A 14828-nucleotide genomic window follows, 5' to 3' on the forward strand; every position below is an offset into this window, starting at 1 on the left:
AGTTCCCTAATTTATTTAAATTTTTTTTTTTTTTTTTAAGTTCCTGTGTAGTCCATTTTTTTTTTTTTTTTAAAGCATGCTTGCTGACCCTTGTATCAGGCCATCCTTAAAAATAATTTGGTTTGCAGTAACAGTAATTAAAAAAAAAAAACGGTTGGTAGGTAGGTCTATAAAATAAAAAAAGTACATTTTGGTGATGGTGATTACGTAGGTATAGGTATGAATTAAAAAAAAATTAGCATATCGTGACGTCACTGACTGGGTCTTCAACCCGTGCCTTCAGGCACATGATTGGAAACCTCATTTTAAATGCAGGCTATATAGACCACAAACAAATTTAAATCTTTGTCAAAAACATGTTTAATGCATGATTTTCAGGTGAGAAGAAAAAAAATGAGGTACTGTTATACTGTTTTACTTGCATACACCACTAGGTGTCAATGCAACCTACAAATGAGAGACCGTTTACTTTTCTTTCTTGGGTTGTCACTTTTGTGAAAAAAATCCTTTTGGATTTGAGAGACAATTGTTCATTGAATTGACTGTAAAATCGATTTTTGCACGTTTAAATATGTTTTATATGGCAAATAACACCAAATATAGGTAAATCCACGGACAACAGGCAGGACCAATGTAAAGATTCAATATATTGGTAAAGACCAATATTTCTGATGATTTTTTGGTGTGAAGTTTTGTGCACAATGACAAACAGGAGTGCAACATTCCCAAAAAAACAATAAGCAGATTGGACTGCCATAATGCAAAAGATTTACTGCAGGCTTCAACATGGCTGTTTACAATTCGAAATTTCAACAACAACAAAAAATTGCATAGGTGATTCTAAGCCGAATCTGTTTCTGTGTGCACATTTCTGTTGTAAAAAGAGAAACATTGTGCAGAAGTATTATTTGCTGTTATTTTAGATGTATTATGGTGCCCGAATCCGTATGACTTTGAACAGTGACCGTGAACATTTTGTTTACTGCAGCTGCAGCCATCATTACCAAGCGCGTACTGTTGAATCTGACAGTGAATGAGAGTATGAGAAGAAGCGAATGCACAGGCCATAGTGTGACATCCGTGTAAACATAGATGACGTCACAGATTCTTTTTTTTTTTTAAAGAAAGAACGTTGCCTTCATTTGTAGCTAGGCTTAGGCAATTTATATATTTACAATCAGGAGTTGAGAACGAAAAGAAAATTCAATCGGTTCACTCCAAGCAGAATCGATATTTAAACGTTTCTGTTCCTGCGTTCCTCTGAGTAATTACCTTTCCGAAACCGGTTCAGGTGGAAAAATTACCAGTTAATTAATAACGTATTTAAAAAAAAAAACAATATTATGTGTCTATAATTTGCCTAATAATAATGTAATGCGTGTCGTTTCTATATGCAGGCTTTACAGTTCTTACCGTGTGCTGGCTCATTGGCTTTTTTCGAAGGAGACCGAACAGGGAGCTCAGCAGATCATAACACTTGATTTATTAAACATGAAGAGGTGAACATTAGGAATTAGCCACATCTGATTACACAGTGTGCGTCATCTCTCTCTCTCAGATTATTCTCTCCTGCAGTTCTAATCGCGGGTCTCTGTTTTACCTTTATATCTTGGTTAAAGTTATAGAACATTAATTTTAATCTTAAATTTCACTCCCTACAATAATAGTAATGTAATAATAATAAAGTACAGCGTTTTATTTACTCAAAAAGAAAAAATATAGATCTAACGTTAGTCAATAACCCGCTGTGGTTAGTAATCTTTTCTAGATTTTGGCCAATCCAAAAACAAATTAATTTAAGCTGAAGCTGATGCCTGCATCTCTCATCTGGCACGAATCCAAATGTTTCCATGTTCCCGACGTATCTGGATGCTAAAATATTATTTATTATAGTGTTTGTACTAGGGGTGTCCATGGTTAACCGGTTAACCGATTAACCGTTAAAAATTGTGTAACCGAGTGAAACATTTTGCTCGGTTAAGTGACGTCAATGGCGTGCATTGAATTTAGTTGTAATACATTTTTGCACCACCAGAGACCGCCAGAGCGCTCCCAGACATTTGTAATGTCCACAAGAAGAAGTCATTTTTCTAATATGAAGCGGGCTAATACGAGTGACGGGGCAAAATGCAAGTATTGCAATACAGTGTTTAGATATACTTCAAGTACAACCTCGTTGTTGTAATCTCAACAGCCAACACCCGGGCATCATTAGGCCGGTCAGGACACACTGGATGCGTGGCGAAAGCATCTCAGCTGCGTGGCGTGTCTGTTTTTAATTCGGTTCCCATGTTAATAGGTTAGAGCTTGCCGACTGCCTGCGTGAGATGCGCGGCTCAGGCGCGGCTCGACGCATGCATGCTAGAAATAGAACCGACGCCTTGTTGGAAGCGTTTCCAGGCAAAGTATAATAGAGAAAATGTTGTTAATATGTCATTTTGTACACAAATACATATTAATTCATGACATTTTGATATTTGAAAGTCTATAGGTTGACATAAATTCAGATATAAATGTAATTTAAATAAATAAATAAATAATTATCGATTTTCAAATATTGTACGTGTCAAACATAGTCATAGTCATAGCCTTAGCGAGGCGGCCGCGGAGTCTGCTTGTTACCTTTTGCCTTATACATTTTAGGCGTATTCTCAAATTCAGATTGTGTTAATGGGCGGCATTATTAGGCAGTTTTAATAGGACAATTTGACCGGAGAGATTAAATTTTGTCGGACATTCCTTTTTTTTTTTTTTCGGCCAATGTCCGGAAATTACTATGGTTATGGTTACTATGGCACACTATGGTTAACCGAGTATTAACCGCTAAGGGCCTCGGTTAACGGTTAATGAAAAGCTTGAGAACGTGCAGCCCTAGTTTGTACTTTTATCTACATAAAACATCATCTTTCAAATTGGCTGTATCAGCACAGTGAGGCGTGGTTACTCTGAACGCAACATGTTGTACAACGGAGCAGTCTAACTTTTTATTTGTTTCTTTAACTCTATTTTATCTAGTTAATGTACAGGCTTTAATAAAGCAAAATTATGTTGTGTCGGCGCGATGGTCATATACCAAAGCTGATTGGTTATACAGAAGCAAGACATTATTCAAAACTGTCAGCTTTTGCAAAATAATTAAAACCGTAAAGCTTTTGCAAAATAAAGAAAACTTCTCTTTGCAGTTTCATTTTCCTTCACGAGAACTTTGGAACATGTCACAATGAACCATAATTTAGCACACTTTTTCTTTCATTTCGTTAATCTGTCAATATAATTTAAGTGAAATATATTTAGTGTACTGTATATGCCTATATTCCTTTTTATGTAAGCCTGTAGGGGTTCGTTTTTTCAGTTTTCTCCATTCACAGAAGTGATGCAGGTGTGTGATCTGTTGAATTCATCTCACACTATCTTCAGATAAACTCTGAGGGCGGTGCATTGCCATTGAGACTGACCTATGATGAGTTCACAGCTGAGCGGACATTTCACTCGTTGGCTTCAGCGTCATATTTGCATATGCCGTACTTCTGGAATTCATGATTCAATGACAGCAAACTTCAAATATTAAATGGAACGATAAATTAACATTAATAACCGGTTAATGATCATTTCAAATTTTCGATTCTATTCGGAACTATAAAATTTGATTTTGTTTCTGGTTCTGTTCCTGTCAAAATTTCGTTCGTTTCCGCTTTTCGTTTCTTGAACAAATTCAGAGCCCTGTTTACAATACTTACTAAAATATAATGAATATTATTTTATTGCTTTTGTATTAGTTTTTTGAAGAGTAAAAAAAAATTGGTCGATCTCAAAGCAAATTAACAACTTTTAGTCGGTCTGACTAAAGGCAAAAAAAAATAAAAAATACTAATTTGAGTCGGTCCTAAATTGACAGGGTCGGTCGGGTTACGGCAAACAATATATAATTTTTACAATACATACAATATAATATTTTTAAGGATGGCCTCATTATGATTGTAAACTGATTAATGTTTTAACAGTTGTGAATGAACTTTAAATATCCCATGACCTCCAGCTTCAGACTACATTCTTGCTTGTAATCTTTAAACTGATGTTCAGTTTAAGATGTGTATTTATCGATACTTGATAATATGCATGTATGTATAAATAAATATGAATATGAAATTGATATGAAATTGTTTAGGTAGTGAAATTCATACATTTACATGTAGCATAAGTGTCTAAATATTTTGTCGTGCCACTTGCTTTTCATGAATAAAATTTTTTTATTAAGCTCTCTCAGATATGGGTATTACAGAAAAAAAGGAAATAAATATTTTATCTTTTAACAGATATCCAGGAATTTTACGAAGTGACCTTATTGGATAATCAGAGATGTGGGGAATCAGTGAAAGTGCCCGATGCAATACCCCCAGTAAACCTGTGGGATTTCTCCAGCATCCAAAGCACAACGGTGACTTCAGACACCCTGCCCAGCCTTAGCACCAGCATAGAGGTAAGTGTGCTTCAATTTCTAATCATCGGAATTAGATTACTGAATATAGCTTTTTATTTTTTTTAGGTCAGATTGATGCTGTGTCATTCGATGTCTGCAAACATATTTCTAGCATTTTACAAATACCTCATTGTACAAACATTTTATTGTTTTTAAAGAAATTCAGAAAATGGCATGCCGCTTGTTTTTCACAAGTCATCAAACAAGTCATGCCACAACTTGGTCATTTAATTAGATAGTACTGTATTCAGATTACAAAGCAACAACCAAACATGCTGTCACACCCTCTATGTAATCATCAGTCAGGCTTTCTGAGAATTTAACATTCTGCTTTGCATGCTCTTACAATTATCATTGAGTTTGAAATGAACTGTAATCCATTTTAAAAGGGTCTACTGGAAATTGTTTACAGAATGACACTTTCAGAGAAACTGTCAGAAAAAGCAATCTGTCTTTCTGGATTCAGGAAGAGCATATTTGTCTCAGGAGCTGTGCATGACGTTGTTGAAAACAAATACAACAAATGAGTCTGTCAGCTCTGTGGCTGTAACTACAGTCTCTGTGTATGCTGTTTTGCTGTACTTGAATAATTTAGTAGCAGATGTTCTCTTGCCCTGATGTAGAGGAAGAAAATACTGTACTTCTGCAGAATATCCTGAAATAAGCAGCATCAGTCATTCAGTGATCTCTTGAAAGCATAACAAGATAGATAAGTTGGGACAGAATTGCTGCATTAACTCATTTTAAGTAACTTAACTGAACAAGCAGTAAAAAGCCGCGAATGAGAGAGAAAAGAACATAACAGTTGTCTTTTCCAGTCAGTTTTATTTTGCTCTCAGTTAAAAGTATAAAAGGTTCTCACAAATGTGTAATGCATGCAACAAAACGTACATGCATGTGTATACATGTTTTTGTAAGCTTACGATTCATTAAATAATTACAGATAATTTTGAGTGGTGGGCCATTATCGGCATTAACGTGCTGCGTTAACGTGAGACTGTTATCTGGCAATAAAAAAATATTGCCATTAATCTATTCTCTAAGTTGGGTTGGGAGCTGGGTCTATACTATGCAAGCTATGATGACTTTCACCTTGATATTTTAGCGCAGATGTGTACCTAGCCTAATTGCACCGTAGGGGGTGAGAACGAGTCTTCGAACCTGTGTGTATGCCTACTGTGAAATTACTACATCAAACGTGACGTGCTAACATGGATGCAATGTGGAATTCGTTTACAGCTTTCTCAAGCACTTTGTGTTGCATTTTGGAAACAGGAGATGAGCCCCTGGTCTAATGCACCACCTGGTTTGAGAAACCCTTTCTTAAATACTTTTAGTCAGTAATTTATTTGGGTAGCACACATATTCTGAATTCCTTTGGCAGAATTCAAATAAGCCATTTTAATCTAGATTAATTCCAAGATTACAGTCAGATTAATCTAGATTAAAAAAATTGATCAATGCCCACCACTAATAATTTTATACGTGTAATTTAATGGTAAATGGCAGATATTAGAAGTAAACAACCTTTATAGCTGCAAATTTATATTCCAAAAATGTTTCAAATGTTATTCCATCAGAAAATGCTTTGAAACACTGTAATGACAGAACTCTCCTGTGAAGTGTCACAGTCACAAAGGGAATTCTGGTAGCGTCATTGTAAATTATAGGATGCATTAGAGATTAAACGGTATCAGCATTTCATATTATTATAGTGTCCAAAAGTGTTGTTAAAATGTGCTGGAAATGTAAAAAAAAGTACTGACACACATCATTTCACCAAATTTCTTTTTTTTTTTAAATCAACAAACAACAAATAAAATTACTTTTTGTTTGCATAAACACTAAGACAATAACATTACCAAAGATTTTATTCATTAGTCTGGATTTTAAATGAAAACATGACTGACAGTAGTTTATCTAATAAAATGTACGAAATGTTCACATATAGCTTTGAAAAAGTTTCATAAAATGGTAAACTTCATATTATCTTTGATTTAAAGAAAAGAGTTGTCAAAATGATAATTGCTTAATAAAAGATATGTATTTTATCTGCTCTGTAAATGATACCTTATCCAAATTGTTTACATTTATAAATTATCTTTAAAAAAAAAAAGTATCTATAAAAGCTTGTTTTTTATATATATATCAGCTGGCCAAAATTTACAGACTAAAACTGGCCAGACTAAAACTGCACACAGGCTGAATGTAAATGTAACTCTGTTAATCCACTTTTAACACTAGATGGCGCTTGGGGAACAGCAGAATTAGAACTGTTTTGCATAATCTCCATGGACAATGCATTGCTTCATTATAAGGTATTACATGGAATGAAGATGAAAACAAAATGCCATCGAATCTTTTCTAAAGACTTATCAGAACCTTCTTAGTTACATTCATTTAATTAATTAATTCATATATTAATTTGTACAATTTCCATAGGCACCCTTAAAACCGCCCAGCTTTCCACTTTGTTTTCACACAAAAACAACTGTGTGCTGTCCCACATGAGATGGTTACTTAAAACTTTACTTTATGCTGGACAGTAGGGTAAACGTACATATTAAGCTCATGTACTAATTAAGCACACTTCCATATTTGGAAAAAAATTATGTAGGCTATTTTAAGTAAACTTGATGTCTTTAAATTCATGTGTTTGTAACTTCATACCTCCCATGTGTTCCCACTGCCTTGGTGGCTATACTGAAAGCTGTCTGAAATTTAAATGTAATGTAAATTTACTTTTTTTTTTTTTGCCTTCATTTTGGGTAAGGTTCACTATTTATTGTAAAATTAAGATATCAATGTTTAGACTTTTACTTATCATAACCTGGAACTTGGATGTGGACAATAATTACTGTTAAATCTGTTAAACTGTTAGTTTTAGCAACACAGCGCAGATGCTACAGAACACACTTAGCTGACTAGCTGTATAAGATTGTGTGTGCTACGCTAATTTATTACTTCACAGGTATTACTGGCTAGTATTTTACATTCAATAATATTAGAAATTGACAGTTTATTGCTGGTCTGTGGTTTTATACTGCTGTATTTTCTTTTAAAGTTTTCATATTATCGTAAGGTGAGCTTAAAGGGTACACTACCATAAAAATCACACAGATTCAGTGACATCAGTAAGAAAAAGTATTAACTTAATACATGACCTAGATTATTTTGCCAAATCTTGTCATTTTAATAAATATATTACATGAAATGTAAGCTCAGTGTGCTCTCTTTAAGCTCTTCCACATTGAACGTCAATGTAAATACTTCATAAATAGACTTGACATATTATCTGATGGTTGTCACTTTAAGTTAATTGATTTTCTATACATTCTGTCAACTCAGATCTACAGACTGGCTCTGACCTTTGGCAACTACTGTGAACTTCTCCAGACTGTAAATTTGTGAGAATCAGGGCAAACATTGTGTAGTGTATTCCAGCTTTAAGAGACTATAGATACACATCAGTTTAATTAGAGGCTTCATAATGAGGCTAGTTTCTGTGTTCATCCCCTTGAATGAAATGTTTATTTGATTTTTGAATTTGTGTTACTTGTGTACTGTGGGTAATTTTATCACAAGTTCACATCAAACCGGTGGTCGTTTCATCCTTAATAAGATACAACAGAATTTAACTTTAAAATTACATGAAATTTCCTTTTAGATCTATGACCGCTTTTCACTATGAAATCATTCAAACTGCAGTTAGACTTAGATGTGTAAACCGTGTTGATGCAGTATGTCTGTTTTGGGAAGGCAGTTGTCACAATAGCACCACCTGCCTGCAGTTTGTAGAAATGTACAACATGAACAGCCACTTTTGAATAGATTTATAAATGAACAGATTATTCTGTTTTTAGCAAAGCAGTATTGGCTCCACATATTGGCTAATTTTGCAAGAGAACATTGACCAATCGACTAATATCCCACGAACAAAATTACATTTTCCAGAATGACCCGTGTCACAAAACAAAATGTTGTAAATTTTTCTGTGGGTGAATTAGTCACTAAGCTGATCTGATTCCATAAACTGGAAAATCTTTATATCACTACAGCTTGGAAATCTGAGCCCTGAAGAATTGACTTGGAATTATCAGTCATACATTAATGCAATGATCATTTTATTCAGATTCATTCTCATTTGTATTTCACTGTAACCTTACAGTGCTTTCTAATATTTTGTTTTATACGAGCAAAATATTAGTTGTTGCTTTTTTCAGGCTTTTAAACTTCATAATAGTGAAATACAGGTACATTTAAATAAACTTGCCTAACTTACATCTCTGCGGTTTATTTCAATGTCTTCAATGTTAAATCTTTTCCCTCTTGTTTCTTTCTGTGTTAATAAAATGGACACTCTCAGGACTCTTCCCTCTTAAATGAAATCCTTCATGTGCTCGCTAAAGCTAAATCTTCCCCCAGTGAGCTGGACCAAGTAAGTATCATACTGGCACGGGTCTGGTGGGTTGGGCATCCCCCATGGCCGCATGTTTGGGCCACTCATTTCCTACTACCCCCTTCCCCAAGCCTTGTTGATAGGGATTACTCCAAGAATAGAGGGACTCATGTTTCATTGTGCTCCATTCATTTAGGTTTGCCTTATGGATCTGCTGTGGAGGAATGTCACAGCATTGTCTAAATGTGTCAGTCGCATTAAATTCATAATCTCTAAGATGTGACGTGTAAATCTGAATGTGATCAGCCAAATACAGCTGATAACTTTTTATAATTTGTGGAAATTGGACTTTAAAATATATTTCATATAATTGTGAAAAAGGCAATTTGGTGTTTTAAGTTAAAAAAAATTATAAACAATTACTAAAGTGATCAAAAAGAGCCACACACTAATGCAGCAAACATGTCAGCAGTGTAAAAGAATTTAAAACTATCAGAGAAAGACGCAGAAATCATTACAAGTACGAAGCACAGACAGCAAGAGACTGTTTAGTGCTGCACCACGTGTCCTATGAGAAGACATGGCTAATGCTTGTGGTTAGGCTACTGTATGTTGATTGTAATCTGTAACCCAACTATTGGTTGGTATAGCACCTTCCAATCTATGGGCTATTTCAACCCAACCCATTAAAATCCTGTTGTGTTAAAAGTTACTCAACAGTTGAGTTAATTATTTATATTAATTAACATCAGTATTTTTATTAAAAATTACTTAATACAACCATATTATGAAACTATTTTGTTGTAAATTACAGATTTTATTTTAATATGCAAATAACACATTTACAAATATATTTTAAAATATTTTATTTAAATTTACAAGAATGTGTAAAAATACAACTGACATTTTCAAGATGTACAAATGTGTCAATTCATATTCATATCAAACACACAAATGTGCAAATACAGTTCTAAGCTGTGGCCTAATGGTTAGAGAGTTGGACCTGTAACCCGAAAGTCGCAGGTTTGAGTCTTGGTGCTGGCAGGAGTTGTAGGTGGAGGAAATGAATGAACAGCGCTCTCTTCCACGCTCAATACCCATGGCTGATGTGCCCTCGAGCAAGGCACTGAACCCCAAGTTGCTCTCCAGACACTGGATCTATAGCAGTCCACTGCTCCGGATGTGTGTTCACTTCTTACTGCTTTGTGTGTGCACTTGGATGGGTTAAATGCAGAGCACCAATTCTGAGTATGGGTTACCACACTTGGCAAATGTTACGACTTTCAAATGAGCATAACATATAATAATAAAACAAAAAATAATCATAAAATCAATATACTAGCTGCTGGACCTACTGATGATCAATAAAATAAAAACGTTTTTTTACTGATTACTAAATACACAGTTTTTAAGGAGGAGACAGTGTGCAGAAGAAACTATTAAAGATTGTGTGTTCCAAAAACTCTCAAATGGGAGCAGAGGGCTTTAGGTAGTAGATGTCATATACAAAGAAAAGTTTGAAACGCAGAACGACTGCTTGTAGTATCGTCTCCTGTTCCATCGCCTCCCCATTTAAAATAATAAAAACTTGGGAGGAGTTTTCCTTGTCACCAAGCACCAGGACATGATTCTGGCTTGTCTCGTGATTCAAGTAAAGCACTAATTAGTGCCAACCTTAAAAGAATAAAAAAATAAAATAAAAAAAAAAGTTCAGTTTACATGCATTGTGATGATATTTCATTGATACACTCACTTTACAAATTATTGAATTTAAATGAGTTAAATGCTGTAGCGAATTTAAATTGGTTAAAGTGATAATTCACCCAAAAATGATTTTTTTTTTTTTTTTTCGAAATATCTTCTTGGACCGATTTGTATTGTACAATGTGTGTCTTTTACAAAATAAATAAAGGTTACTTTTCTACATAGGGCACTGTAATTTTAAGTGTTGCTTTTACTTACAGGTTGAATGTCAATGAAAGACCGATTCATTTCCGTGTATGATGTGCACACCATTTTTCCATTTGTGTGGTATGGTGCAGATGGCAGGAAGGGTTTTTAAGACAATTTCTGCATGAAATTTTTGCTGCAAGAGTCTTGGTTTTGAACTTTTATAACAGAAAATTGCAGGTTCATTCAAACGATTCTCGCGGAGTCTGTTGTCTGTCGCATGACTGATGTGTGAGCTCAGAGCTCGCTCGTGAAGCTTCATTCACTGGTCCGATCCGATAAATGGTCTGTGCGTCTTTCCTAGCTTAATTCTAATGATTTAGTAAAACTTTCACATTTCACCAGACCTTTTTATTAACTTTAAGTAATACTTGTATGAAAAGTTTTGCAGCTAATCTTTTAATGTATTAATGCTGTCGAACAAACAGGAATAGCATTAATTTACAATCGATCTGATTCTCTGGGGGAAACAAACGGACAAAAAATGTATGCAATTAAATTAAATTTATGCATTTAGCAGACGCTTTTATCCAAAGCGACTTCTAGTGCATTCAGGCTATCAATTTTTACCTATCATGTGTTCCCGGGGAATCAAACCCCCAACCTTATGCTCTACCAATTGAGCTACATGAACACTAAAGGGAATTAAAACTTTTTCAACATATAAAAAAAATAATAATTAACGTATCAGACACATTACTTAATTTTATAACAGTTATATACATCATACGATTATATTAACAGTTACTTACCCTTCATAATCAGGCAGGCTGCCGCTGATGTCCGCGCTGAGTCTCTGACTGGACCGTTAAAATTTGAACGGAGTGAAGCGGGAAACATATTTAACCCAACAGTTGGGTTATAACCAAAAATAACCCAACGACAAAAAAAAAAAATGACCCAACAAATTTTAAGATAACCCAACACATTGACCCAATATGTGTAACCCCAACGGTTAGGTTAAAAAACAACCCAGCGTTTTTTACTGTGTAGGAATGCAATATTGTATTTCTCTTTTACTGCTGGAGAAAATAATGTCAGTTTAATGTTTTTTAAAAACATAGCTAATTCTTGTAACAAAACAATAATTTGTGGTATTTGTGTCTGCAGAGAGCCCTTAGCCAATAGCAGTGCACAACACGGGTGAGTGAAGGACTTTATCGTGAAGTTATCATTTATTTAACTCCTGAAGCTCCACTAATTTCTCCTGTCTCAACACAAAAACAATTAGCTTGTGTTGGTATTGCCTTATTGACTGCTGTATGTAACTTGACAGATTAGGCATTGTAATTACGTTTTCTGATGACATGTAATAATTTAGGACTGCATGGTAAATCGCCATGTGATTTCTTATGCGCATCTCGTCGGTAAAGCTGGTTCTGTGATTAGTAGTAAATCTCAAGCACATTCTTTCAGATGGAGCAGCATTTAATACACAGAGCAGTAGTCCGCTGACAAGCTAAGCAATATCGCGTTCAAAATAGAATGTGATTCATCTGTGACTATGAATGTGATATTGCCTTGCTTGTCAGCAATCTAAAGCTAAGTGCCCTGTGTGTTGTTGCAACACTTACTTAGTTGTCAGGCATCTTATACTAATGTTATAACAAGATGTTATAACAAGTATGTTTTGTTATAACAAGATATTATATTCCATTATACTGATAAAAAATAAAATTTTTAAAATTGACTTAATATTGTATATTTTAACCCAGAGACAATTAAGTTACTTTGGATGTTAAAATATGTTTAACGCATGTGCATTTTTGGAATTAAGTAGTGATGTAGTTAATTTCAGCATTAATTAGAAGAAATGTGGGCTGTGTCTAAGAACTGTTTTGTTAGAGACTGAGTGAGAGATGTATTACCCAGTGTTCTTTTTGTTTCCTTAGATCCAAAAATCTTTTTGCAACTGTAGCATGCACAAGTATAGAGGCTGCTGCTGAAGGGAAGGGCTAATCACTGTGCATATCAAATATTTATACTTGCACTGCAGTTCAGGACAATCTACAATATGAGCTGTATAAAGGCTGCTTTTACACTGTCCGCTCAGTGTTAAAATGTGTTTGAGGTGACTGATGGTGGGGCTGCATCTGCTGGGAACATGCTTGAGATCTGCCAAGCAGGTTCACTGTGGGTCGTCTGGATTTCTCTTTTCTTAATGGGTTGTCACTTTCAAATCTGTACTTGTTAGTCTTTACAGGATGTGACACACTGTTGTAAACGAAATTATATTGCAGTGTAATCTCATATGTTAATGAAATTGTAATTAACAGTACAAGCATGATAAAGGTCCGGTAATTATCTGAAGATTTGATTATACTGAAAAGTCTTTTTCATTTCAGCAGTGCCATTAATCAGACAATGGTGACCGCTATGAAAAATGTTTGCACTGATATGAGTTATTACTCTTCCGAGATCCATGCAGATCCGTACAATGTCATTGACATTTTTTGCTTGCTAATTCTGTCTTTAAAAAAGTATTTAAGTTACATCTGGATCGCAGCACTGCATGGGCATGCACCATAAACTAGATGGCTTTTTCAATCTTTTCTGGTGCTAATTGAGCTATAATTAAGATGTTACGGACAACCGAATATTGTTATCTTTAATAGACATCACGAAAACCCGCCATTTGATTTTAGACATTGTCCATTTCAATGACCATATTCCTGTCATTGTTTAGTTTTTGTGCAGAATCCGTAAATATGGGCATGGACTTCCAGAAAGAGAGAGGTTGTCTCCAGCGCTTTAAAATGGATTTGATGGTCGCAAAAAAAATAAAGTCCATTTACTCTAAGTTTAATTAGTGAGATGTTGAATGAAACCGTGCGAGAGTAAAGCGGTGTAGTGTTATTCTTGCTTATGCGCTTTCGGGATCATTTGAAGACATGTGCACATCTCTCTCTCCCCCTCTTTGTGAACTTCACTGACATGGCCAGCATGGAGAACAAATACAAAAACCTGGATGGCTTACTCTCAGTCCTTAAGGGGTAGCTGTGAGCTCCGCATTTATAAATTGATTCAGCATGATTCTCATTAAAGAAGAGAGTTGCGAAATGACATGCTGAGAGGCGTGAGGTCTGTGTTCGATATGAGAGAATGGACTGCATTTGTATCGTTACATCTAAGGTAAGTACACAGATTAAAGTTGACTTACTGCGACCATCTGAATGAAGGCATTTACTGCATTTTATTGTTGTTATTAATAATTTGTTTTATTGCTGTGTACACAGTATAATAGCCGTACTTTGCTAATTATGTAGTCATAGCAGTTTTATGATCTTATCTTGTCCTTGAGCACCCTCAAATGCATTAAATTTGAGACACTGGTACCAGCTTTCTGTGTTGTTGAAAGTCAGTATATCTCTGCTTACAGTAGAATACAATGTGATAATGGTAGTTTCTTTAGTTTCTTTTGATGAGAAGGTTTTTTAACCAAAACTGTAATTAAGATTGTTGAGACAAAATTGAATTAAATAAAATATTGAGTTGTTTTCTCGTGTGCCAGCAAAAGTGTCAAAAACACTATAAAATTACTAACCATCTGCAATAAGAGCCGCTGCAACTTCATCCCATGCTTTTTCCTTCTCCTGCAAGTCTTTGTAAAGTACATTGTGTGGATCATAAAGAACTTGATATTTCTCAACTTCCACGATGAGACGAGTGTTGTCCATTATTGTCTTTCCAGGTGCACTCTGAAGACCACCGCCTGTGATGCCATGTGCTGTTGTTTATGATTGTCAGTAGAGGTCGACCGATATATCGGTCGGCCGATATATCGGGCCGATATTTGTCATTTTTTTATTTATCGGCATCGGCCGATATCCGTGTTTAGTAGCGCCGATTTTAAAGTCAGGCATGTCGGCGGGCAGCCCTGTGTTATTGGTGCGCTGCTGCTGCCTCATGTGAAGCACCCCAAGCCAAAACTTTTGAAATATTCAACAACAGTCCTGGGAGATAAAAGAAGTCAGAGAATTTCACTCTGTAAATGGAGTTGAG

General features: G+C 35.1%; 1 protein-coding gene across 12 annotated transcripts in view; it reads left to right on the forward strand.

Moving 5' to 3' along the window:
* Positions 1–14828, forward strand: part of LOC113115091 (discs large homolog 1-like protein) — a 128804-nt gene that overhangs the window by 12122 nt on the left and 101854 nt on the right. For all 12 annotated transcript variants that reach the window (XM_026282372.1, XM_026282381.1, XM_026282389.1 and 9 more), the window contains exon 3: positions 4314–4477. In XM_026282372.1, the coding sequence (XP_026138157.1) occupies positions 4314–4477 (164 nt within the window). The remainder of the gene's footprint in view (positions 1–4313; positions 4478–14828) is intronic.

This window comes from Carassius auratus, chromosome 2 (assembly GCF_003368295.1).
Source record: "Carassius auratus strain Wakin chromosome 2, ASM336829v1, whole genome shotgun sequence".
Lineage (NCBI taxonomy): Eukaryota > Metazoa > Chordata > Actinopteri > Cypriniformes > Cyprinidae > Carassius > Carassius auratus.